Source organism: Antrostomus carolinensis, unplaced genomic scaffold (genome assembly GCF_000700745.2).
Source record: "Antrostomus carolinensis isolate BGI_N321 unplaced genomic scaffold, ASM70074v2 scaffold10631, whole genome shotgun sequence".
NCBI lineage: Eukaryota > Metazoa > Chordata > Aves > Caprimulgiformes > Caprimulgidae > Antrostomus > Antrostomus carolinensis.
The window spans coordinates 19,608-41,247 of record NW_010293545.1 but is presented as its reverse complement, the minus strand read 5'-3'; the positions used below and the strand labels follow the sequence as shown (position 1 = coordinate 41,247).

Here is a 21,640-nt window from a genome sequence, read left to right as displayed (position 1 = left end):
GGAAGTACAATTCATGGAAATGGAAAGTTCCAAAGTCTGCATAAATTGGTCAACACTATACCAGCAAAATATCCATTTAACTGAAACTTGGTTAAAATCATCCAATAACATCCAGTTTCTGTTAGTTCTGCTTCTTTGACAAAGAAAAAAAATTCCTTCTTGTCCCGCAACACACAAACGCAAACACACCTTTGCTCATCGTCTGGTCGTTTGATCAAATTGAACAGTATGTGTAGAAGCTGATCTCTCTCTTTGGGTTCAGGATGGAGGCAGGCTGTACACAGTATGAGTGGGATCAATTCCTAAAAAGTTGTGGGTAGGGGAAAACCAAACAAAGTAAAAACGCTTTGGGCATATATTCATTAATGGCAAAAGAAACTAAGAAGATAAATCTAGCCACGTAACATCAAAATAGTTAGAGAAGATGTTTTAGAGTCTTGATCTCTTATTAAGTGACCTGAAAAAAGGGAAGCTCTACAAAAGTTAGAATTATTTTCCTGCTAGGAAAGATCAGGGGAGAACCAGCACATAATATAAAAAGCTCTGCAAAGATTACAATTAACACATGCAGGTCACCTGTAACCAGAATTAGAGAACAATCATGGTTTAAAGTTGTCTTAACTACCTACTGAACTGAAGCAAGCTCCACAGACTTCTATAGAACAAAGCTCCTACAGAAAAAGTTATTCCTGATGCCATGGAGTTAACGATTAAAATTTCCAATTAAGCATGTACACAGTTTTGTGCACACGTTTGAATAAGCACTGAGAAACACACATTAACAAAGGTGACTGCAGACAGACGTCTCTATTTTGCTTTGACTGAAAACTATACTGTTTTTTAAAGGTTTGTTGGGGCTTTTTTTTTTTAAATAAAGAGGCAATATCTGAAGTTGATTTTTCTTTTTAGAGCAATTCAATTCCCTTAAGGAACAAAGTACCAAGAAAATCCTGTTTAAAACATTAATGGAAAGAAAATAAAGGCTGTTCACAATAGTGAAGACCTCCTCTGTTCTAAACATGCCTTCAAAGCTCATGGTATTCATTCCCAGAAGAAACAAAAGTTTCTAAAACATGGACTGGAAGTCCCTTTCCTTGACATTGTTGATCTGAGCCTTTACTCCATCCAAATTTGGAAGTCACACAGTTTCTACGTGATTTAATATCTTAGAGACAGAAACATTACAATGGGAGGTCAGGGGAGAAGAATAAGACAAACCTAGGTGTCTGCAGAGAAAATATTGGCACATAATCTAGTGACCTCCTCTGCTGAGCCACTTTCAGCAGACAAAGTTTAATAAGCTGTGATGAACAAGCAGATGACAATGAGAAACACTTTGGAAGTTGCTACGACAGATTGTACAAAAACTGGAAAAATCTATAGCTATTTGTAATAACTTTGCAGGGAGGTACCAATTTCTTCTTGCAGACATTCAAAGTGACCTACTCATGTTGTTCTTGAGAGCAAACCTATTAAACAGGGTGGACATGTGGAAACAACATTAAAGACACCTTCACTGCTCAACTTCTGTTTTCCCAAACAGCAAGTGCTATGTTTATTTCAAACACAGAACAATATTTTAGAGCCAGTCAACTCCTGATAAGCTTTTGTTTTCCTTTTACAAGAATTCTACTCAGTGTGCTATTTTCCCCTGATGAAGATGATCAAGACACTTCCTAAAATGTTTTAACATGATGGAAGATATTTTGGCAATATTAATCCAATTATAGTACATATTAGGGAATTTATGATGAGACAGAGGAATGAATGTAGAAATATCCTACCCATCACTTAAAAAAATCTGAAAGTACAGAGAAGAAATGAGAAATAAATTTGAACAATTTGCACATTTCTATTTCTTAATATTTTAAAGTGAGCCAGTTTCGGGGTTTGTTTTTAAATAAGTGTAGCACAACACAAAATAATGTGAATTGAAAACCTGTATTAAGAAACTTTACAAATTACATTGCATGAAGAGCTAAGTAACTTTCTCCAGTTGATTTTATTTTTTGTATGCTTAACATTCAGTTTTTTTTCCCCATTTAAAGTTCTGAGAAGGCAGGGGGTTTAAGCTATTTAACTTTTTTTTTTGTACTTCACAGAAGGATTTTCTCTCCTCTAAAAACTGTTTTAACTCAAAAAAATTTTTAAAAAATTATGAAAATAAAAAAATCCCTGACACTCTAAATACCACTACTTAGATCTTTTAAAGAGGAAATCAGATTGCAATTTGTAGATAGACAATATAATTTCTAACTTCACCATAAAGAATAAAGCTCATGGAAGAACCTTGAAAAACCTTTAAATAAATTAAAGAAAAAAAACCCCTTGTGTTACTTCACCAAGATCTACCTTTCTGGAATCTACTCTAAGTTCACGTTATCCAACTGTTCTTCCAATTATTCTTAAGTATGTCTTATAATTATTTTTTTGTTTTAAATAATATAACCCATGAAATGGGACATGTATATTTTCTATGATCTGGGGGTTTTGTTTTATCTATTGAAACCATCACACTGACTTCACTCTTCTAGTATGTTTGAGTATCTACTCACAAAACTCAACTGCTCATTCGGAACTACTGCTAGATTTCAAAACAGTGCCAGGAGCTTTATTTATTCTTTTTAAAAGCTTCTTCTCAGATTTAAGGAAGCTAACAAAGTTGTCATTTTCCCTCTGAGTCTGTATGAAATAAAAACACGTCCAAATATTCACCTAGATACCTCTACCTTGTGTGTGAAAGGCTAACGAGTAACCTAACACCATTGACATGGGGCAGATACAAGGCTGGTTCTTTACCTTGCAGAAAGCTGGTTATTCTAGCTGACGGAACTGGCTGCATTTCCTTGTCCATTGGTCACATTCTTTCATGCATACTATGGGAGAAGAGAGTGTTCTCTGCATCGCTGCATCAGTGCTTCTACAGTTCCTTCTATTAATGGGAGTGGAGAAACAGTGAGAAGTCTTGAATAGTGTCTTATGTGCTCCCTATAGACTTAATGGACAAGAAGGTAAAACTGGAGGTGAGATGGACTTTCTGTGGAACAATAAGAACAAAACTGCTCTCACAGATGGACAAAACAGGTCACGTGAAGTCTCCCAAAGACTTAAAAGGGGACAGATAATTCTTTGGATATTCAGGATGATTAAGAACAAAAAACAACCTACAGGCAGGTTCAAGCTCATTCCTTTCTGTTGCTAAGGGCCATGCCTTAGATGTAGCCTTGTTAAATAAGTCTCGGATTTTTCATTCTCAAAAATAGCAGAGAAGTGCTGTAGAAAGTGTTAATTTTCCACTACGACACAGTAATATTAGCATTTGGCTGTTTAAATTCAAGAGGAAAGTTCGTAACTTTGTTAGGAGACCTTCTAAAGTGATTAATAATCAAGGAGAGGACTTCCAGTGCTACTTGAAACACTCTGCCTTCCTTGGGAAGGAATACCACCTGTGCTGACAGTCATAAAGCAAAAACATAAATAAATTTTAAAAAAGCAAAAACCAAACCCACTCCCTCTATTTAATTTGGGATCCTTCCTAAACATCCCGTTCATCCCCAATTCCCTCTTTTCCCTTCTGCCCCTGATTTAGGAAAAACTGATTAGTTCATGTTGGTGTCAGTCAATAATACCAGGAGGAGTGACTTTCAGAACTGTGATACTGTTTTCCGATTAGATGCCAAGCAGACTGTCATTATAACATCGTCAGCACTTGCAACCTGATGAAAAAAATATGACGTGCCACATGTCTCACCCCCACTACTGAAAAGGCAAGTTCGTATCTGAGGCAGTTTATATCTGTGAACTACCTAGATGTAGAGAGAAGTTATTTTGGTTTTACTGTGAGATAAGCCACATAGAGGTGAACAACAGACAAGGCTATGAAGCTGCCCTAACGCATTCCACAGGAGAACGGACATGGCCCCATCTTCTCTCTGTTCTACTTCTGCGTAACTACCCATGTAGGTCTCTCCAAAACTAAAACTCACATTCTTTTCTTACCATGGTACCTTAGGACAACTTCTCCCTAGCTTACAACATGTTCTGTTATCTTTGAATGGGATTTACCATTTGAGCTGATTCAAGTTCTCAACAAAAGCAACATTTACATAGGCATAGGAGTAGCTCCTCATTATAGTCAGAAGAAGGTGGCTTTTTAATGGTAATTGGTATGACCTCAACTATATGCAAGACAGTTCCTCCTACGTATTAAAAGTATTAAAACAAAATATTAAAGTTTGAGGTTTTTTTTAAATGCATCCTATAGCAAGCATTTGTCTATTTTACTGCCAATTTTCTTAACAAGGTAGCGAGGAATTTTCTATCTGTATTGTTGCTTTCATTATAATTTTTTTTGTTCAACATTCTCACAGAAGTCTTTTACATTTTAGTTTCTCTCACTAATTAGTGTCTTTTTGTTGGAGTGTTCATAAGCAAAATAATTATCTCAAAGAATAAATTTAATTAGTGTTAAGTGTCAATACTGGTTACTTCAGTAGCTTAGGATGGTAATCTTTTTATTATTTAAAATATTAATGTAATAACATGGCACACAGATGACAACATAATACATAAAACACTATGATACATTTTGTAAATATGTCCCTTTTAATCTTCTCTAATAGTAAATTCTTATATTGTGAACCAATGCTATGTCAAAATCTTTCTGTAACTTACCCTCTGACAACCAGTAACTAAAATAAAATAATCTTATTAGCAGTAACTGAAAGAGCTCCAGGTAATAACAAACTACCGATACTGAGTCTCTTGTGCAGGGATGCATTCCAAGTTTGGAATTCAGCCTTTTAGCTTTAAAATGAAAGAATATTTAATGATAGGATTAATAAATGAGTCAGAACTCTGTGCTACACATTAAAAATTACAGCTCTAACTACATTTCATGGGATGAGACTATTATCCCAGGATCCAAATCAAGATGCTTGTAGATCCCAAAGGGATGCTTTTACATAAGAATCAATGCAGATATGGGTGTGAAAAAAACTTTTGTACTTCTTTGTTTATATCTACTGTTTAATTGGAAACCTGTATATTAAACTACCATCATAAACTAGTAACAATTGGCAATTTGATTAATAAATACTAAATTCAACTTCTTGCATCCATGAATTATGTTACAGTTAAAGACATGGTGTTGAAAGACATAATCTGTCAGACTAAAAATTAAAAGGACACTCCGTGGGATTGAGCTATTTAATTCCAAGAAAACAACACTAGCCCCTCATATCCAGAGTAGGGAACTAAAGGACTTAAATTAAAATAAGGTTATGCCTCTCTCATGTATGTGTGTACGTGTGCAAAAAGCCCTCAAGCCAAAACCAACACCCCATGTAAATCAGAAAAGAACCAGAAAAGAGGCTTGGATCAACAATATCCCTGTGTTTCAGGAACACAATCTATAGAAGCCTACCACAATCTGAGTTTAACTGAGTAACAGAAATTTTTTTAATTGTTCATTTAATTCTTTTTTATTCTCCCCTGATCTGTGAAACAGAACAGGCATTCTGAACATACTCATGGCTGACAATTTTCATGCCCAGGAACTCAAACTTATATACCTTTATCCATGAATGACATCTGCTCGACAGAGCCACTGGAAACAGTCACTTAAATATACTGCCAAGCTCCAACACAGCATTCTTTCAAATTTTTTAACAAAGCTGGTATTTTATGGCTTTGAAGTATAAGACTGAGATGAAATTCTGTAATAACATATTCAGCTCTACTGTGTTTCAAGAGACAGCTACCTATAAAAACACCAGAGAATGAACGTGCCTTGGTGATGTCTATGAGGAGTTACTACATGTTAACGTGAACAACCTCGAATCTACAGCATTACTTTCTTCTAGCAGCCGAAAATGGCACACATTCAGACTTTACAGACTCAGCTCTACCTTTGCTTCAACTTTACAAGGAAAAAAAAGCAAAACTCTGTTCTTAACATATTTAACTCTATATAAATATCAGGTTTTCAGCATAAATATTTAATATTGCACATTTAGTAAACCATTAATATAATGATTTTGCTAAGTTTGCATGATACAAATGAACATTACAGAAACCAACCCTGAAATAATAGGTGAGATGAAAGATATCAATAATTTAAATAATTAAGAAAAAAGTGCTTTGTGAATAAGAACAAGAGTAACAAGATCCTGATATTAAGTCAAAAAGGTCTGGCCCAAACTTCACTAAAACACTACATAATGCAGACTGTGAAATTGTACATACCAACAAGGTTACTTCTGTTACCTGACAAAAAGGTACTGATTTTTACATCTTATAAAGGGTGAGAAAACAGTATTGCATTGATTAGTTATTGCAAAACATGTAAAAGATTGCTTTTCTCTAATTACAATTTAGCCAAGGAGTCTTTTTATGGTACACAGCTTGACAAATAGAAGGTGGTTAGTTTAATTTTTCTTTTTTAAATCTTAAATGTGTTTTAGTTTTAAGTGGTAAACATACATTTGAGGAAGCAGATTCTAAGACAGGTGAAATTATGCACTCAAGATACTCATCTGCAGAAAGTGTTATCACAGACTCCATGCCCAGGCAAAGAGGTTTTTTTGAAGAGTAGGTTTTTAGCATTGTTGCTTTTCATTCCAATTTCTATTTGGATTGCAGTATCTCATTTGTTTGTGAGTGCATTCACATACAAATCTAAACATTGACACACATGTTTTCAAGCTGTTAGGAAAAACTAGTCACTTTCAATAACAAGAAAATTAAATTTCTATGTTGATACATGGAATTTTAACAAATACAAATTGCTTTCAGGCAATTATACTATAATAGGCATTATTGATTTTTCCCGGTTGAACTGCTCTTTTAGAAACAACTAAAATGCTCTCCTCAGTCACCCGACTCAATACTTTATTTTTCCTTCTTTCTTATCTTCCATCAGAACCTAAACTACAGATATTGAAGAACAATTAAAGTTGCACCAATACACAAAAATAACAAATCATTTCAGAAATACATCAGATATTCTGACACTAACTGGTTGTTCAGATGTCAACTGCAATATTTACTGGACCACCTATTACCAAGTCAGGTAGGCTGCTACTGACCCTGTGCTGGTGAAATGGCTTCTGAATCTCTGGTGAAGGACAATACCTACTGAGAGACTGTGAACCACCACAAAATCTGTTTCTCCAAAATAAAAATATATAACACAACATTTTCAGCTTCAGATTTGGAACCAATTTCAACATGATGGATGCTTAAAGAACAAACACAGGTACTTTAGGGGGCAATCACAAAATTATGTACAATTCTCATGTGCAGCACACTGACAGTGTAAGAACTTAAACGCTGCCACTGTATCTTTTCAGAGCAGACTGGTGATCATGTTGCGTTATAACCCAAACCTGATTCGTATCTTTCTCAAATTAGTGATCTTTTGGTATATTTTACACCACGCCTCTATAAAACTGTGCTAAGACTCTCTCATGCTAAGGCTGGTTTGGGACAAGACCTGAAGTTGTACCTTGTTGAAGAGACCCTAGTTTTTAGGTTAGTTTTTTGTAATGCCAATATTAATAAATACTAACAGATGGTCTACCCAAGATTTCCTTCAAATTCCATGACTACACCTGAAAGAACATTACAATAGTTACAGAATGGGTGGTGACAAAAAAAAAGTGCTATTTTTAAAGGAAATTTCAACTGTCAGGACATTAAGCACCTCATGCAACCCAGTTACACAATTCTCAATTGCAGCTTTTCAGTTGAATTGAAACAAATGATTCATTTAAGGCAAAAATACATGTAATCAAATGTAACTTCAACTGCAAAACAAGGTAAGTAGGAAATAGCCTAAAAGGTCACAAAAATATTAAGTGCATTACGCAGATTATGCTACAAGCTGTGAAAAGAAGCCAAAATGCCACATCCTGCTAAGCAGAGGGAAGGAAAGGAGTAAGAAATCAGAAATTAAGCACTGATCCAGTAACATTCACAGAATTATTCTAAAAGACTATTAATAGAACCATTTCCAGAGCACTCAGTTAACACCCCCACCCCCTCAGAAAAAAACCAAAACAACCAAACAACAAACACCCTTTTATAAAGTTTGAGACTTTCAGAACGTAGCATATCTCAAACTCACCGTGTCAACTGCTGATAATTACTCGTATGTTATAAAATTTTAGATTATAGGATCAGTACAAATTTCTTAAGGATTTTTCAAAGCCTTAAAACAACTTTATGCAAGAGGCACTACTAAGTACACCATACTGTAGGTCCCCTCAACAGGACTAAACCTTACTCAACAAGCTATGCTACTTCAAACCTTTTATTTTCGTGTCAACTAAAAGGTTATTAAATTTTTGTTTCATATATTTTCTTATTTTATTTTTTTTACACATTTGGTAATATGCAATATTTAAAACAAATATTTAAATTAATACAAAACTAATCTTTTTTTTCCCCATCTTCAATCACAATCTTCCTTTTCTACACTATATATTATAAATTATGCAAAACACCATCTTCATTTGCATTCAAAATAAACATTTTCATAATTTTATTTAGCTTCATGTTAAATGTAAGGAAAACATATAGGCAAGATTGCTAATTTTCTTATGAAGGGGTGTTTTTGATGAACTTTATCTTGGCTGATATACAGAGCTCCTTTTTTTTAAGTACATGGAGCTGAAAAAGAACCTGAACATCAATCCTTCTTAAATTTGACAGATAAAATAAACCAAATTTAATATTTGAACTTAAATCCTCTGCTCTTTATAACACAAATTAACCATGGTCTTCTCTAACAAAAACATTTGTGCTACCACAAGTAGATGGACCTACAGTAACAGTCTCTCTGAATGCTAATGAGTGCTTTAAGCAAAGGAAGAAATATTAGGATACCATGCAGGTTTACTGAACTCACCCGACAGAGATGTAAAACCATTTTCTAGGAGCAGAGTTGCATGCACAAAAGTAAGAACATATTTGCAAGTAACAGACTTTCATGAAGTTAGAGACAACATCTTCAAAATGAAGAAGAAAGCATTCTGGTAAAAATAAAAGTTAAAATTTTGGGGGACCTCACCTCTCGCTTTGCAAGCAGCACATTAGGGACAATATGAGGCAGGCAGCGTCCCAGCATTAACATGACACTTCTTTCACTGTCTGCAATCCGAGATACCTAGAAAACCAAGTTGGTTGGTTGGTTGGTTTTTTTAAATGAAGCACAGGCACTGTAAAATATCCTTTCAAGGAATTAAGAGTTGCAGCAGGCTGACCACCTACCAGAAAATATTTAATTTACTCACACACATTAAGCTTTATGTTTTTGATCTAGCAGTAAATTCAAAGGCATGAATCCACTGGTAAAGACTCAAAACTTTCCAGTAATTACGTATCTATCACTATGTTTCATATTTAAGCTAAAATGTGAAAGCATCCCCTTATTTCTTAATTTCTTAAGTTTCATGCACATAAATTTATCTCTCCATATATGTTAATAAGTCTTGTTTCAAAGCAATTATTGCTTGTTTAACTATTACTGCCATGCAGAATAAAGGAACTTCTAGTTTATGTCAAAGGGGAAATATACCTCTGATCCCAAACGGCTGTCTGCTGACATCCGACAGAAAGACAGTAGTGCTTGATGGAAAGCTGGTGACAATTTCCTGAAATATTGTCAAAAAGGGGTGGGGGGGTGGGGAGAGAAAGCATAGATCAGAAATGTGACTGAACAAGTCTTTTCACTCTGGTTTAACTAGCTAGGTAAAAAAAATGACATTCAGAAATCATGCTTTAAGAGAAGCATACTGCAGAATTTTTTGCTTATAATTATCTTTGACTTTTAGGGTGTTTAGTTTGTAGCAAGAAAAAAAAGTGGGTGTCCTAATTAAGAAGTCACTTTTAGTTCCGAAAAATGTAACATCTTTCAAACTGCTGCACAGACAAAAATAGTTCTAAAGCATAAAGAAAAGGAAGATTTAGCAATACAAAAGGAAGCATACAATTATGCAAACTGAGGGGGAAGGGGCGGAAATCACAAGAAACAGTACTTTTGCTTAGTGCTCTGATTCTGCACATTGCATAAAAACATGTGAGTAGTCAGTCATGTACAAGCCTCAGGATTAAACAGAGATTTCTCAACTGCCACTTTAGAATCGAAACGCTGTTTAGATTCAAATGTATAGCAAAAACCTCAAAACTAACCTTAAATTGCTGCCTAATCCCCGATGTAGATGTGTATCTACAGAAGTACTGCCTCATGGCCACGCACAGCACCAGCCAACACAGCCCAGCGAATCAAAGCCTTAAGCATATACGTGAAACCCTGGTAAGAGTCTCAAAACAACCTTGTTCGAGGAGGATGATTTGGCAGATATGTTCTCAGAAAACAATTACTGGACTGACCATTACAGAAAACAGGCAAGCAGCAGCATCAGCAGCAGCACCCTATTTTTCCCAGCAATGACAACTCCCTCTGCCTGTATTTAGATGCTAAACTAACACTGTCTCATCCACTATGCTTAAAGAAGGAAAAGAACATTCGTCTTCTAAAAGATGCACAGAAAGCATCTCACCCTGTATCATCAAATCACCACTGCTGTTTGAATCCTCTAATGACACTATATGAGTTTAAGGGAGGAGGCAATTCCCATTTCTTCTGTGGACAGTGATATCACCTTTCAACCCTTAAAAATGCTATTTTGTGCACCAAGGTGCACAAAATCACAAATCACCAAGGTGCACAAAATCCTACACACGTGCAATTACGTGTATGGACATATATATATATATCTCTCTATCAGATTGAAACATCACACTATTTACAGTAAATACATCATCACCCACCCTTTTCTAACAAAAAAACCAAACCACGGTAGGAATATAAGTTCCCACTTATAATTGTTTAATCCAAGATCATACGAATAAACACACCAGAGTAGTTTTCTTCTGACTATTTACAAAATACAGTAAAAATTGATGTCTATTACTTAAAATCAAGTTTCTTTCTTGACAGTATGGGGTTTTAAAGCATGATTTAAATTTTAATGAAGTAAATGTGTTTTAATTCCAATCAGCTTGGTTTTGTGCAAGGGTTCACTTTAAAAAAATTACTAAATGGCTTGGATGGTAGCAAGTTGTAAAGGAGCTCTGTCTTTACAATATGTTAGTCCTTACCCTGTAAAAGTATTTTTGAATGACAGATTTACAGGCTCTACTCAAGGCTTTATCAGGAGCAAGCGTTGCAAAGCAGCAGCTTGACATTAAGAGTGGCAAGACCTCGGCCAGCCCTTTGCCTGGGCTGCCCTTCACCTCGGCATTTATTCCACAGAATGTCAGCTCCTTCCCCACTTGAAGCCTTAATTAAAATCCTACATAAGGGCAAAGTTCTATCCCCACTCTGCAGAGACTGAAAGCTAACTATGACAGTATGCCCCCGAATTTCCCTGCGGGTTACTTATCAGCAAGCTCTGGGCAGCACAGATCTCATTATGAGTATTCAGAGTCAAGAAAGGTTCTCCTTCATGAAGTCTAAAAAAACCCTTGATGGCGATACTGGACAGAAACGATGACAAACCCAGGCCTCTTGCACACAAGTCAGTGGAAAGCCTTTTCAAGGACAAACAGATGCCAGTAGTGAAGATGTTCAAATATAAGACGACGAATACAAAAACCCAAGCACTACTACTCTATTCCATAAAACACTTGGACAAAAAAGTCAATTTACTGAAAAAGTCAGGACTGACTGCTATATACAAAAAACACCTTGTGTTTGGTGTAAACTACCAAACACCTAAAATAAGTTGAATAAATACATGTGGTACAGACTATTTAAACTGCTACTAGTGCTTTCTACCGCAATCTGTTAGACAAGGCATTTTTCCAACGATGGCCACGTCCTCGTGCGCAGACAGGCACACACAGCTGCTCTGAGCGCAGTCACACAAGGCAGGCTCACTTGCTCCTCCATCCTCTTTTCCCATCTGGGCAAGATTTATGCCAAAAATCGAATCCTTAGCTACAGTAGTAACAATCTAGCCTTTTAGGATAGAGTCTTAGTCTTTAATACCTCTTAATGTATTCTGAATAAATTGTAGTAACTGTCTTCTACAAATAACCACCCCTGGACTGAGATAAATATCCAGCACTTCTATAGTGCTTCTTCTCCCACAGATCTCAAAATACTTAACAAAGAATATAATTCTTAATGAAAAAAATATTTAATTATTACAAACCAAGTGCATAAACCACGAAGAAAATTTAGTGATATGGATCTATAAAACACTATCAAATATGGTTTCCTTTGACCCTCCACTGACCTGTTAAGCCCAAAACTCAGTATAAAAATAGCTACATATTACATATGCAGTACGTATTTCTGCAGTGAACAGCATGTGAGGGAACTTCTGAAGTTAACTCAATGGGGATTCAAGGCTTTATTCAAATACTTTTTAAATAAATCCATGTGCAGTTATATTTAAAAGAGACATGAGCTGCAAAACAAAATCTGTTTTCCTAGAGACTATTGTCATAAATCCCACTGGAGATACTCACAGTTTCTCCCTCACTCAGTGATATCATTGTATTTTGACACCCATCCTCACTATCCTCAAACCACCAATCTAATACTCATGCACTTCATGCCTCCCAGCACTCCCAATTACCCCAAAAGAAATTTGCAACAAGCTACAGATGAAAGTAAGTAGACAAGTTTATAGCAATCAATATATGACAGCTTTAAGCTTTGATTATTACATAGTCTAGATATTCATCTAGGATATGAAATAAATAAAAAACCCACCCCAAAATCTGGAAAGCTTAAAAGAATCACTGCAAATTTTATAAAAAACCTAAAATGGACTTTTACTTTCCTGTTAAACACTAGTAAATTTAACTAGAAGAAATTTGTAGTAAGACTCTGAGGTTCTGTCTTCAGAAATTAGAATTTTTTCCTCTTATTCTTTTCTAAAGTTAAGATATGACTGAAAAAGTGCAAGAAAGTGCAAGAAAGTCAGGAAATCCAGAAAAAACAGGATACTTGGCGTTTGCATGAAAAGTTGATTACTAGCAGACAGCAACTCCTTTTTTCCTTCTTCTTCTCCCTCCTCATCCAGCTTGTGTTGATTTTCCATCTGCACACAATATCACACAGATTTCTACCTGGTATTCGCAGATGGAAGATAATTCTAGAAACATATTACTATATCAACACCAGCAAAAGAACACTGAAGGAACTGACAACATACAAAGCAGAATGGCTACCTGCACCCCTAGGAATAGCAACAGTAAGACTATAAGGTGAGCTACTTGGGCATCTTTCTCCACCATGGTAGTTTAGAAGTTGTACATACTCTCATTAAGTTTGTGGCCTGTGTTACTCTTGACGACTACACAGTGGTTTATGTATTCATCAACTTGTTACTTCCCCTCTTCACTATAATGCTTAAAAAGACTGTGTAGATTGGAAAGACTTGCTCAAGAACACTCACATACAAACTCAATCTCCATGTAATAACACAACATGAACACCCTATTTTCATTAGAATCAGAGTTAGTGAAGACTTGCCCCAAATACAAAATTTAAGAGAATGGAAATATCCAGTCTTCCCATTCACCATTTTGATTGTAGCTTTTTTTGTTGTTGTTGTTGTAAGGAACAGGATTGGTGTTAGAAACAAGTAGGAGGTGAAAGGAACCCTTAAACTTAATATTAAAACTTCGTTTGTCAAATGTACTCCTCCCTAAAAAGATTAAGAACAATATGAAAGTATCAGCACTGCACCCTAAAGGTATGTTTTATTTGCACTCAAAACACAAGTGATCTATGAATTCTCTGAATTTTACTGTTTAAAAAAATACCTACCCACTTTACAATAATTTTTAAATTGACAGTTTGAAACTTATCACTAACCTATTAGGTTTATCGAAGTGAACTGCAGCTTTAGTTGATGAAGAACAAGAGGACAGTTTCTCTGTTTCTTTACAGGGCACAGAATTTAGCGTATCATCTTTAGAAGTCCTTGAATCCACTTCAGCTGATAAAGAGATGCTTGTTTCCTCAGTGTTTCCATGTTTATTGTCATTCTCAGAGCTCTTGATATCCAAGTACCGTCCATTGTCCTCTGAGACTGTGAGAGGCACTTGTTTTAAAGAAGGATGGGGAGCTACACCATAAACTGTTGGCACAGCAAAGTTTTCATTCTTGAGAAAATCTATTTCACTAAAAAAGGAAAAGCAAAGAATGAAATATTTCTGTAGCTTTCATGAGAAGGTTGTTGGAACCACAAGACTGAAGCACAGAAATAAGGACAACATACTGAATAGCTCCCTCTTCAGCTCCGGAATGTTCAAGAAGTCCTTTAATAGAAATAACATATCATACCAGCTGTTCAAACAAGCACTGAAAGAGTTTTTTAGTCAATAATCAGCACTGACTGAACAGAGTTCTTTAGTCAGTAATTAGCAGTAGGAAAAATGTTGCACTTCGAGCAAGTGAATCAGTGAAATTAGTGAATAACAATAGTGTTACCTGCTTCTGTATGAAACCCGAGCACTGAGACACAAGCTGTCAAGAGACAGAACTCTATCTGGGATGCAAAACTTAAAATACTACAGTGGCAAACTAACATATACTATCCCACCTGGCTTTGAAATGGTAACTATGCAAGTCAATAAAGCCACTTAAAAATTATGCACTTGCCCATATGTTGTAGTGGTGCATCTCTTAAGAGGAATGATATCTTATAGCTTACAGAATTATATGTTTTGACCAGAGTTTAAAAGTATCTTTTTTTGTTGTTGTTGTTGTTAAAGATACTGTCATTTCTACTAGTCTTGCTCTGTAGAAAGAAAAACTGTGTTGAAATAAGTTATTAAAACAACCATCTTTCTAACAGTGTTTGCAAGCTGTACGCATCATAGTATTAAGGAGTGAAATAAAGCAGACTGAAGAAAAAACCTACACAGAACACATCCAAACTGATTCTGTTTTCAAAGAAGTTGCATTGAAAGAACAAAACTGATTACAAAATCAAATGAAGTAGGTAATAAAAGGGAAATAGTCAGTTTGAAGCCTCTTCCTTTTTCTAAATCAAATATCACATACTAAAAAGGAAAGATTGTCCTGCTCTGAAGAACTCTAGTAATAAGTGTAAGTTGTATGTTTTAAAATACATGCTGGAAAAACATTAAGAAGTTATTTCATCATTTATCAGCACTCGAGCAGATTGGTAAGTACATACCTCTCAAGCCTTTGGATTTGTTCCATCAAAGACCATTTCTCACTGTTTAACACACTAATTTGATCTTCTAATTTTTGCACTATTAAACATTGCTAAATACAAGATAGAAACAAGATAGTTTAGTACAACAAATTTAAGTAGTACTGCAAAGAGCTGAAACATTTCTGCTGTACAGTCTCTTACTTCTATTGACTGTGGTGCTGTTTCAAATACAGGGACGCTCCCAAGTATAGGAGTAGCAGCCTCTAAGTCATCGTCTTCTACACCAACTGATACATCCACCACATCTCTTGCAGTAACATGATGGTTTCCAAAGTCACGATAGAGTTGTAACAGGTCAGGAGGTTTCGGAATGTTCAATCCTACATCATCCCAAAGCTCAAAATCCTTCAAAGGAATAAAAGAAACTAAAGCATACAATATACTTCCTTTTATTTTCATTTCTCTTCCTCATTTGACTGCAGATCATATAACAGCAAAATAATCATGTCAAGATTGCATTGTAGAAAAGAAGATGAAAGCTTAAATCAGATAGTAAGAAACAAAAGCAGAAAGAGGATCCATTTTATGACCCAAAGTAGTTTCATCCTAAAGGCAGCTCTAGGTGATGTACTAAAGAGAGGACCTTCCAAAAACACATAGATCACAATTTATTTTGTTTCTAGGACGTGAACACTTTTTAGAATCAGATATAATGTTGATCAAATTCTAGCAGAAGCCAGTGTACTTGATAGAATGCTTTATACTGATAGGGGTATCATTTTGTTCCCATCCCATTCACAAGTACAGGTGTAATTTTGAGATGACAAACAATGAGTATATTGTATATCCTGCACAAATCAATTGAGTATGTTCAGAATTTTACTATATCCAGATCCCTGCGTTTACCTGAAAGGGGGTCCATCAGAATCCAAGAAAGTGTATAAGTACCTATAACTCACAGTATTTTTCTTCTTGTTTTGCTTCCTTTAAAGAATGCAACCATTCTGTCTCTTTCCTATAAATTTTGAGAAAATACTCCTCAAAGTGCTGTGCTTTCAAACCATGCTTTATATATGAAAATGCTAACTAACATATTTAAATCTCAGAAAACACATATTATGAACTGAACTACATGCAGAGGAAATATCATTTAAGTTCACTTGAGTTTATGACAAGATCAGAATATGGAAAGCAGGTATGTTAAAAAAAATCACAAGAAAACTTTACCTGATCATGATTTTCATCTGAAAATGTTATTGATGTAAGCTTGTAACTATTCTTCAATAAAAATTCATTAACTAGGAAGTTTAGAGCTCTTTTCTCAAGAGGTCTGATTGGCTCCTGGAAAAAAGAAAAAAATACACTACATCTTTGGTTCATCTTTCTTCCAGCTACGGAAGCATATCTGTCTTAAAGTCCATGCAAAGCCCAGTTATCACCAGCTACCTACCTGAATTTCAGGACTTGATTTATAATTTTTTCGTTCCTGCAAAGGAACTTCATTTTCTGGGGAGGAAAAAAAATTAACTAAATATTACTCTTTCACACAGAATGAGCTCAGCTACTTCTACATTGTTCAAAGTAGAGACTTAAGAAAAGGTTTATGTACACCACCTGCAGCCTGAGTCAGGTTGGCTCGGAGGGCCTGTATGGTCTCCTTGGCTTTCCGTAGTTCAAACTCCAGGACTGGACAGGGATTTGGATTAAACACACACAGGCATCCAACCAAGGCAAGAGAAACAAAAATAAAATATAAAAAGCAAGGATGGGTGTGAAAAAAAATATACAGTTTGTATTAAACAGAAAGCATGCAATCTTTATGGAACTTATGAACACATGCAGCAGAGTTGGTCTGAAAGCAAACTGGTGAACATTTTCCATAGTTTCATTGGCCTTAAGTTAGCTAAATCAAAATTTCAGGCTGTCTGACAAGGACTCGCTGTAGGGTTTTGTTTTTTGTGGGTTTTGTTTTTTTGTTGTTGTTGTTGGGGGTTTTTTTTGCTGGCTTTTAAGTTTGCATATTACTGGGAAAAACTTGTAATTTCTTCCCCACTCTTACAATCAGCTGATACCATCAAATGTTTTGATTTTTGGGGGCAAGGGAGTATGTGGGCAATCAGAGTACAGATCTAAAGGAAGTAAATGCATGCTGGCAGCAGAAGAAGCTGTCTTCATGTAGCAAAAGCTTAAACCATGCAGTGAATGTACTGTCCCATTGAGACTACATATTTTTTTCAAAATAAAATTCTACACTGAAATTTCAGTAGTTTAGATGGCAGAACTTAAAACATACTTTATTTTACTACTAAAAATAATCTCCTTTAAAATCGCTATTTAAAAGTACCAGATTTTTAGGAATACTCTAAAGTTGATTAAGATTTTGAATTTAGTTGAATATATTTAAGAGATGCACAAGACCAAAAAAAAGAGCAAAATATGCAGTTCTCATAGTACTTAGAGAGAAGCTTGCAATGAAAATGTCTTTGCTCCATTATTCTTAAAAGTTTCCAGTGACTCTAGACTACACAACACTTTCAGTGATCTAGATTCAGCTTTAAGGATTCAAAAATATGTATTTCTAGCTACTGTTATGACCTGTTCCACCTCCCCAGTACCCTGGTCACTATTACATGTTTTTCATGTCCCAATGTTTCCTCCAAAAAGGGACAGTAGTGCTTTGTTTGCACTGGAATTTCATGTGTTTTGATGTTGAGGTCATATATAAACTGTGGCTTCAAATTTTAACACCTTGTATCTTTGCAAAACATATAATGAATGTTCTTTTTATAGCCATTTACAGTTAAGAGCACCTAAGGGAACCTATTTAAGGAACTACCAGATAATTACATGCATTTCATTAATTCTCAGATTAATCTAATCACACTTAAACATCCAGTTCCCAGAAAGAATGATTCTTGTACTTAACTAGAAGAGATGAGCACAGAACAGCTGCCATACTGAAGTGCTAAAATATTCTAAATAGATTATCTTTTACTTGATTTCCATCCAAAACGAAAAAATGTTGTAGCTGCTTTTGACAAGAAAATATTAATGAGATTGTTAATCAGTGCCTGGAAACAATTTAACATGGTATTTTGAAATCAGAGAGGACAAGGCATGGCAGAACTACTGCACTGGCTCTTCCTTGTAAGAAATGCTACTGAAGACTACAAATGAAACAGTTTCCTCTTTTGAACATCTGTTACTAAGAATCTTTTGATAATTAGCACACATGGAAAAAAAGATTCACTCAGTTTGCATTTATCCATCAAAACTGAAGGAGTAACTATAGTACACCACATTTGCTACATGAAAGTAACTTGTTTGATGCACAGAATTCTACTGCAGTGATAGAAAAGCACAACTGAGGATATGATGAATAAAATATGTAATATCTCTCTAGTATTCAGCAATGCTGATCTGCAAATACTTCTGTGCAACAAAGTTAAAAAATCCTCTCGTAGTAAAAAGTATCTAATAATTTTAGCACTTCCTTGCATTTGAGTTACTAATTAACAGTTACGAGTCTAAGTTGGAAGCTACTAATTTGTTAGTTTTTGAAAATTGTAAAGAATTCAAATTAAGTAATTCTTCTGATGGAAATGACTATGTGTTAACATTTTATTCTCACAAAATATTTCTAAAGACCAGAACAGTTGCAGATCAGGAGTGCCCTACACTAGAATGATATAAATAATAATAATAAAAAGTTAGTAAAACAACACAAACTAGAAAAACTGAGGAATCCCATTAAGGAAAATAGGAATAAGACATGTCTGAAGGCATAGAAAGCCAAAAAACTCATGTCAGACAAACCCATGTCAGACGGCAAGAATTAATTTTTAGTGAACTGTGATGATGCTGAAAATTCTTAGAAGCCATTAGGACTTTACTCATTCAACCTTAAAAATAGATTACTCTGCTGCATGTTTCTCTGTATACAGTGGAAGATTCTGGACATAGTATATCTGAGAAGTTGTCACTTCGCAGCATGTCACAACAGCCACGTAATTCAACAACTCTACAGCATTATTACGGTTGTACCTCATTTCCTCGTCTTACTAATGCCATCATTATAATTGCCACCATACAAACCTTGATGCATCTAAGTCACAAATTTAGCTTTTATTTGAAGTTTTTAGGTTTTTTTTTCCATAAGCATAACCATTTGTAAAAGGCTACAATAGAATTTCACTCAAATTTTAAATTATGATTAAAAGCTCTTTATTTTAGAAGCTATAGTGAAATGCAATCTTCTACCAAAATACGGAATGATTTTAAACTCAAGACGTGTACTAATGAAATCAACACTGGAAATCCCCATTTGCAGATGGTAAGACATTGTCTTAAATTAAAAAAAAGAAAAAAAAGAAAAAAAAAAAGCACAATATCTAACCCCTTTCTTTGTAACCATTGTCAAGTACTGACTTTTAAAATAAATTACCTGATCTCTCTCTCCCCTCTCCTTCTGCTGTAAAGCTTATGTACCTCAGAGAAGTTAACCCCTCAAATGTGTTGACAAAGCCAGCTGAAGTTTAACTTTGTGCTTGACTGAACTGATAACATGTAGAACTCGTTACAGTACTTGGTGAAAGGAGCTGACACTCCTCAAGAACAATGCACAGAAGAGCATTGCTGCAGACAGGCTAGGAAAGGAAAGAACCAAGCTGATGCTCCTCTACATCAGGAAAGCAGAGGGAAGAAATTCAGAGTTCTGAGACTGGTTCATTTTCCTACAAGAAAAGGGCACTTCTGAACAATCTGTTTTGCCTTAGAGAAGAAAATTGTTCTTTCCAAATTTAAGCGGCTCTCTTGCTTTTTCTTTTTATAAAAAACTCAAATCACTACAGCTACTATTCTGGAAAAAAAGAAAAAAATTAGACTTACTTAAAATTACTGTCACTCTTAGTGGCCTGAGAGTGGCAGGACACTGGAACAGGCTGCCTAGAGAGGTTGTGGAGTCTCCTTCTCTGGAAATGTTCAAAACCTGCCTCCTGTGGATGTGTTCCTGTGTGACCTACAGCAGGTGATCCTGCTCTGGCAGGGGGGTTGGACTAGATGATCTTTCAAGGTCCCTTCCAGTCCCTGACATTCTGTGATTCTGTGAAAAGAGCTGAATCTTTCAAGCAAGTAACTGTGCATTAGACCAAGATTTTCAGATCAGCAATTTTTAAATGCTTCAGTTTTCACGCAGCTCAACTAATACACCTTAAAAAAGAAGTACATATCAGAAGTGGGTAACTTGTCTGCTCAGCTTAAAAATTTAAAAATAAAGCTTTCCCAAGGATTGTATTCTCTTCATCCACATTTGTTAATGACTTCATAATTTACTGAACCATAGATTGAGAAGGTAGCTATAAAGAATAACCTGTGATTTGGGATATTGAACAAGTTGAGAAATACCTGAAGAGCAGTCTTGTTGAGCCAAAGACAAAAAGTTAAAGAAATAAACAGAACTTCTAAAAATTTTTAGTACTTAGATTTTTGTATAAGCAGTATTTTTTTCCAATTATACTAGAATTTTACATTCTACATATTAATTATGTTGTCAGGCTTTTGCATCCTTCAGTATGAAGTACTTTTGACAACAGTAGAAAGGTAGTTTTATGTTGTGAAGCTACTATGTGGCATTTTCTTTTAAAAGCAGTTCTGCACTGAAGCATCAAGGGCCCTGTGCTTACCTAGCTTTCCTCAAATTTGGACATGCTGTTATAAATTTTGTCGTTGTTTGTTTAACTGTAATTTCAGGTTATTCCTCCTTCTAAAGTAAATGTAGAACTCCATCTCCTAAATTATGCCTTCTAAACCATGTCTGACATCCCATTACACTTGATGGATATGTGCATACACATTTTGAACCAATCAGAAGAAATTTAAATTCTCTGACTATAGTTATCACAATATACTTCAAGACGCGATGTTTCCTAATTCCCACTTCCCTGATGCAAGTCCTAAGGAAAAAAAGAAGTGAATATATTTATAATCACTGAGAAACACTTCAAGGCATAACACAGAGACCTGAATCAGAAAGTTGTACTGCAGCATGAGAGATGAGTATCAAGCTACAAAAATTATGATCAGCATAAGAGTTCATAAGGAAGCTGATAGAGAACTTGTTATCATTCCAATAGTGGGAAGCCAACACTCGACTCATTAGACTCATTGATGCTTTTAAGTTAAAGAGACAGGACCAGCTACAGAGAATACCTGAACTACAGTAAACTTGGCTTCAGGTTCAACCCTTGGAGATATCAACATGGATGGAAATTAAAGAGGCTTATAACTGCTTAACAGGGCTTAATACGGGAACCAGGAAGACAAAACTAGACTCACTTCCAGGATGAACAAATTGAACACATATTGTTAGAAATGACTGTTGTATTACTGATGCCTTTTGTGTTTTGCTTTATTTTTTTAAAAGATTCTCC

General features: G+C 35.3%; 1 protein-coding gene across 1 annotated transcript in view; it reads right to left on the bottom strand.

The window, feature by feature from the left end:
- Positions 1 to 21,640, bottom strand: part of RELCH (RAB11 binding and LisH domain, coiled-coil and HEAT repeat containing) — a 69,374-nt gene that overhangs the window by 40,000 nt on the left and 7,734 nt on the right. Inside the window, exons 3-12 of the mRNA XM_029087294.1 lie at positions 16,827 to 16,898; positions 16,663 to 16,718; positions 16,440 to 16,553; positions 15,414 to 15,617; positions 15,231 to 15,322; positions 13,901 to 14,209; positions 9,581 to 9,656; positions 9,074 to 9,169; positions 8,912 to 8,935; positions 190 to 302 (exon numbers count right to left, since the gene is read on the bottom strand). Of these exons, the coding sequence (XP_028943127.1) occupies positions 190 to 302; positions 8,912 to 8,935; positions 9,074 to 9,169; positions 9,581 to 9,656; positions 13,901 to 14,209; positions 15,231 to 15,322; positions 15,414 to 15,617; positions 16,440 to 16,553; positions 16,663 to 16,718; positions 16,827 to 16,898 (1,156 nt within the window). The remainder of the gene's footprint in view (positions 1 to 189; positions 303 to 8,911; positions 8,936 to 9,073; positions 9,170 to 9,580; positions 9,657 to 13,900; positions 14,210 to 15,230; positions 15,323 to 15,413; positions 15,618 to 16,439; positions 16,554 to 16,662; positions 16,719 to 16,826; positions 16,899 to 21,640) is intronic.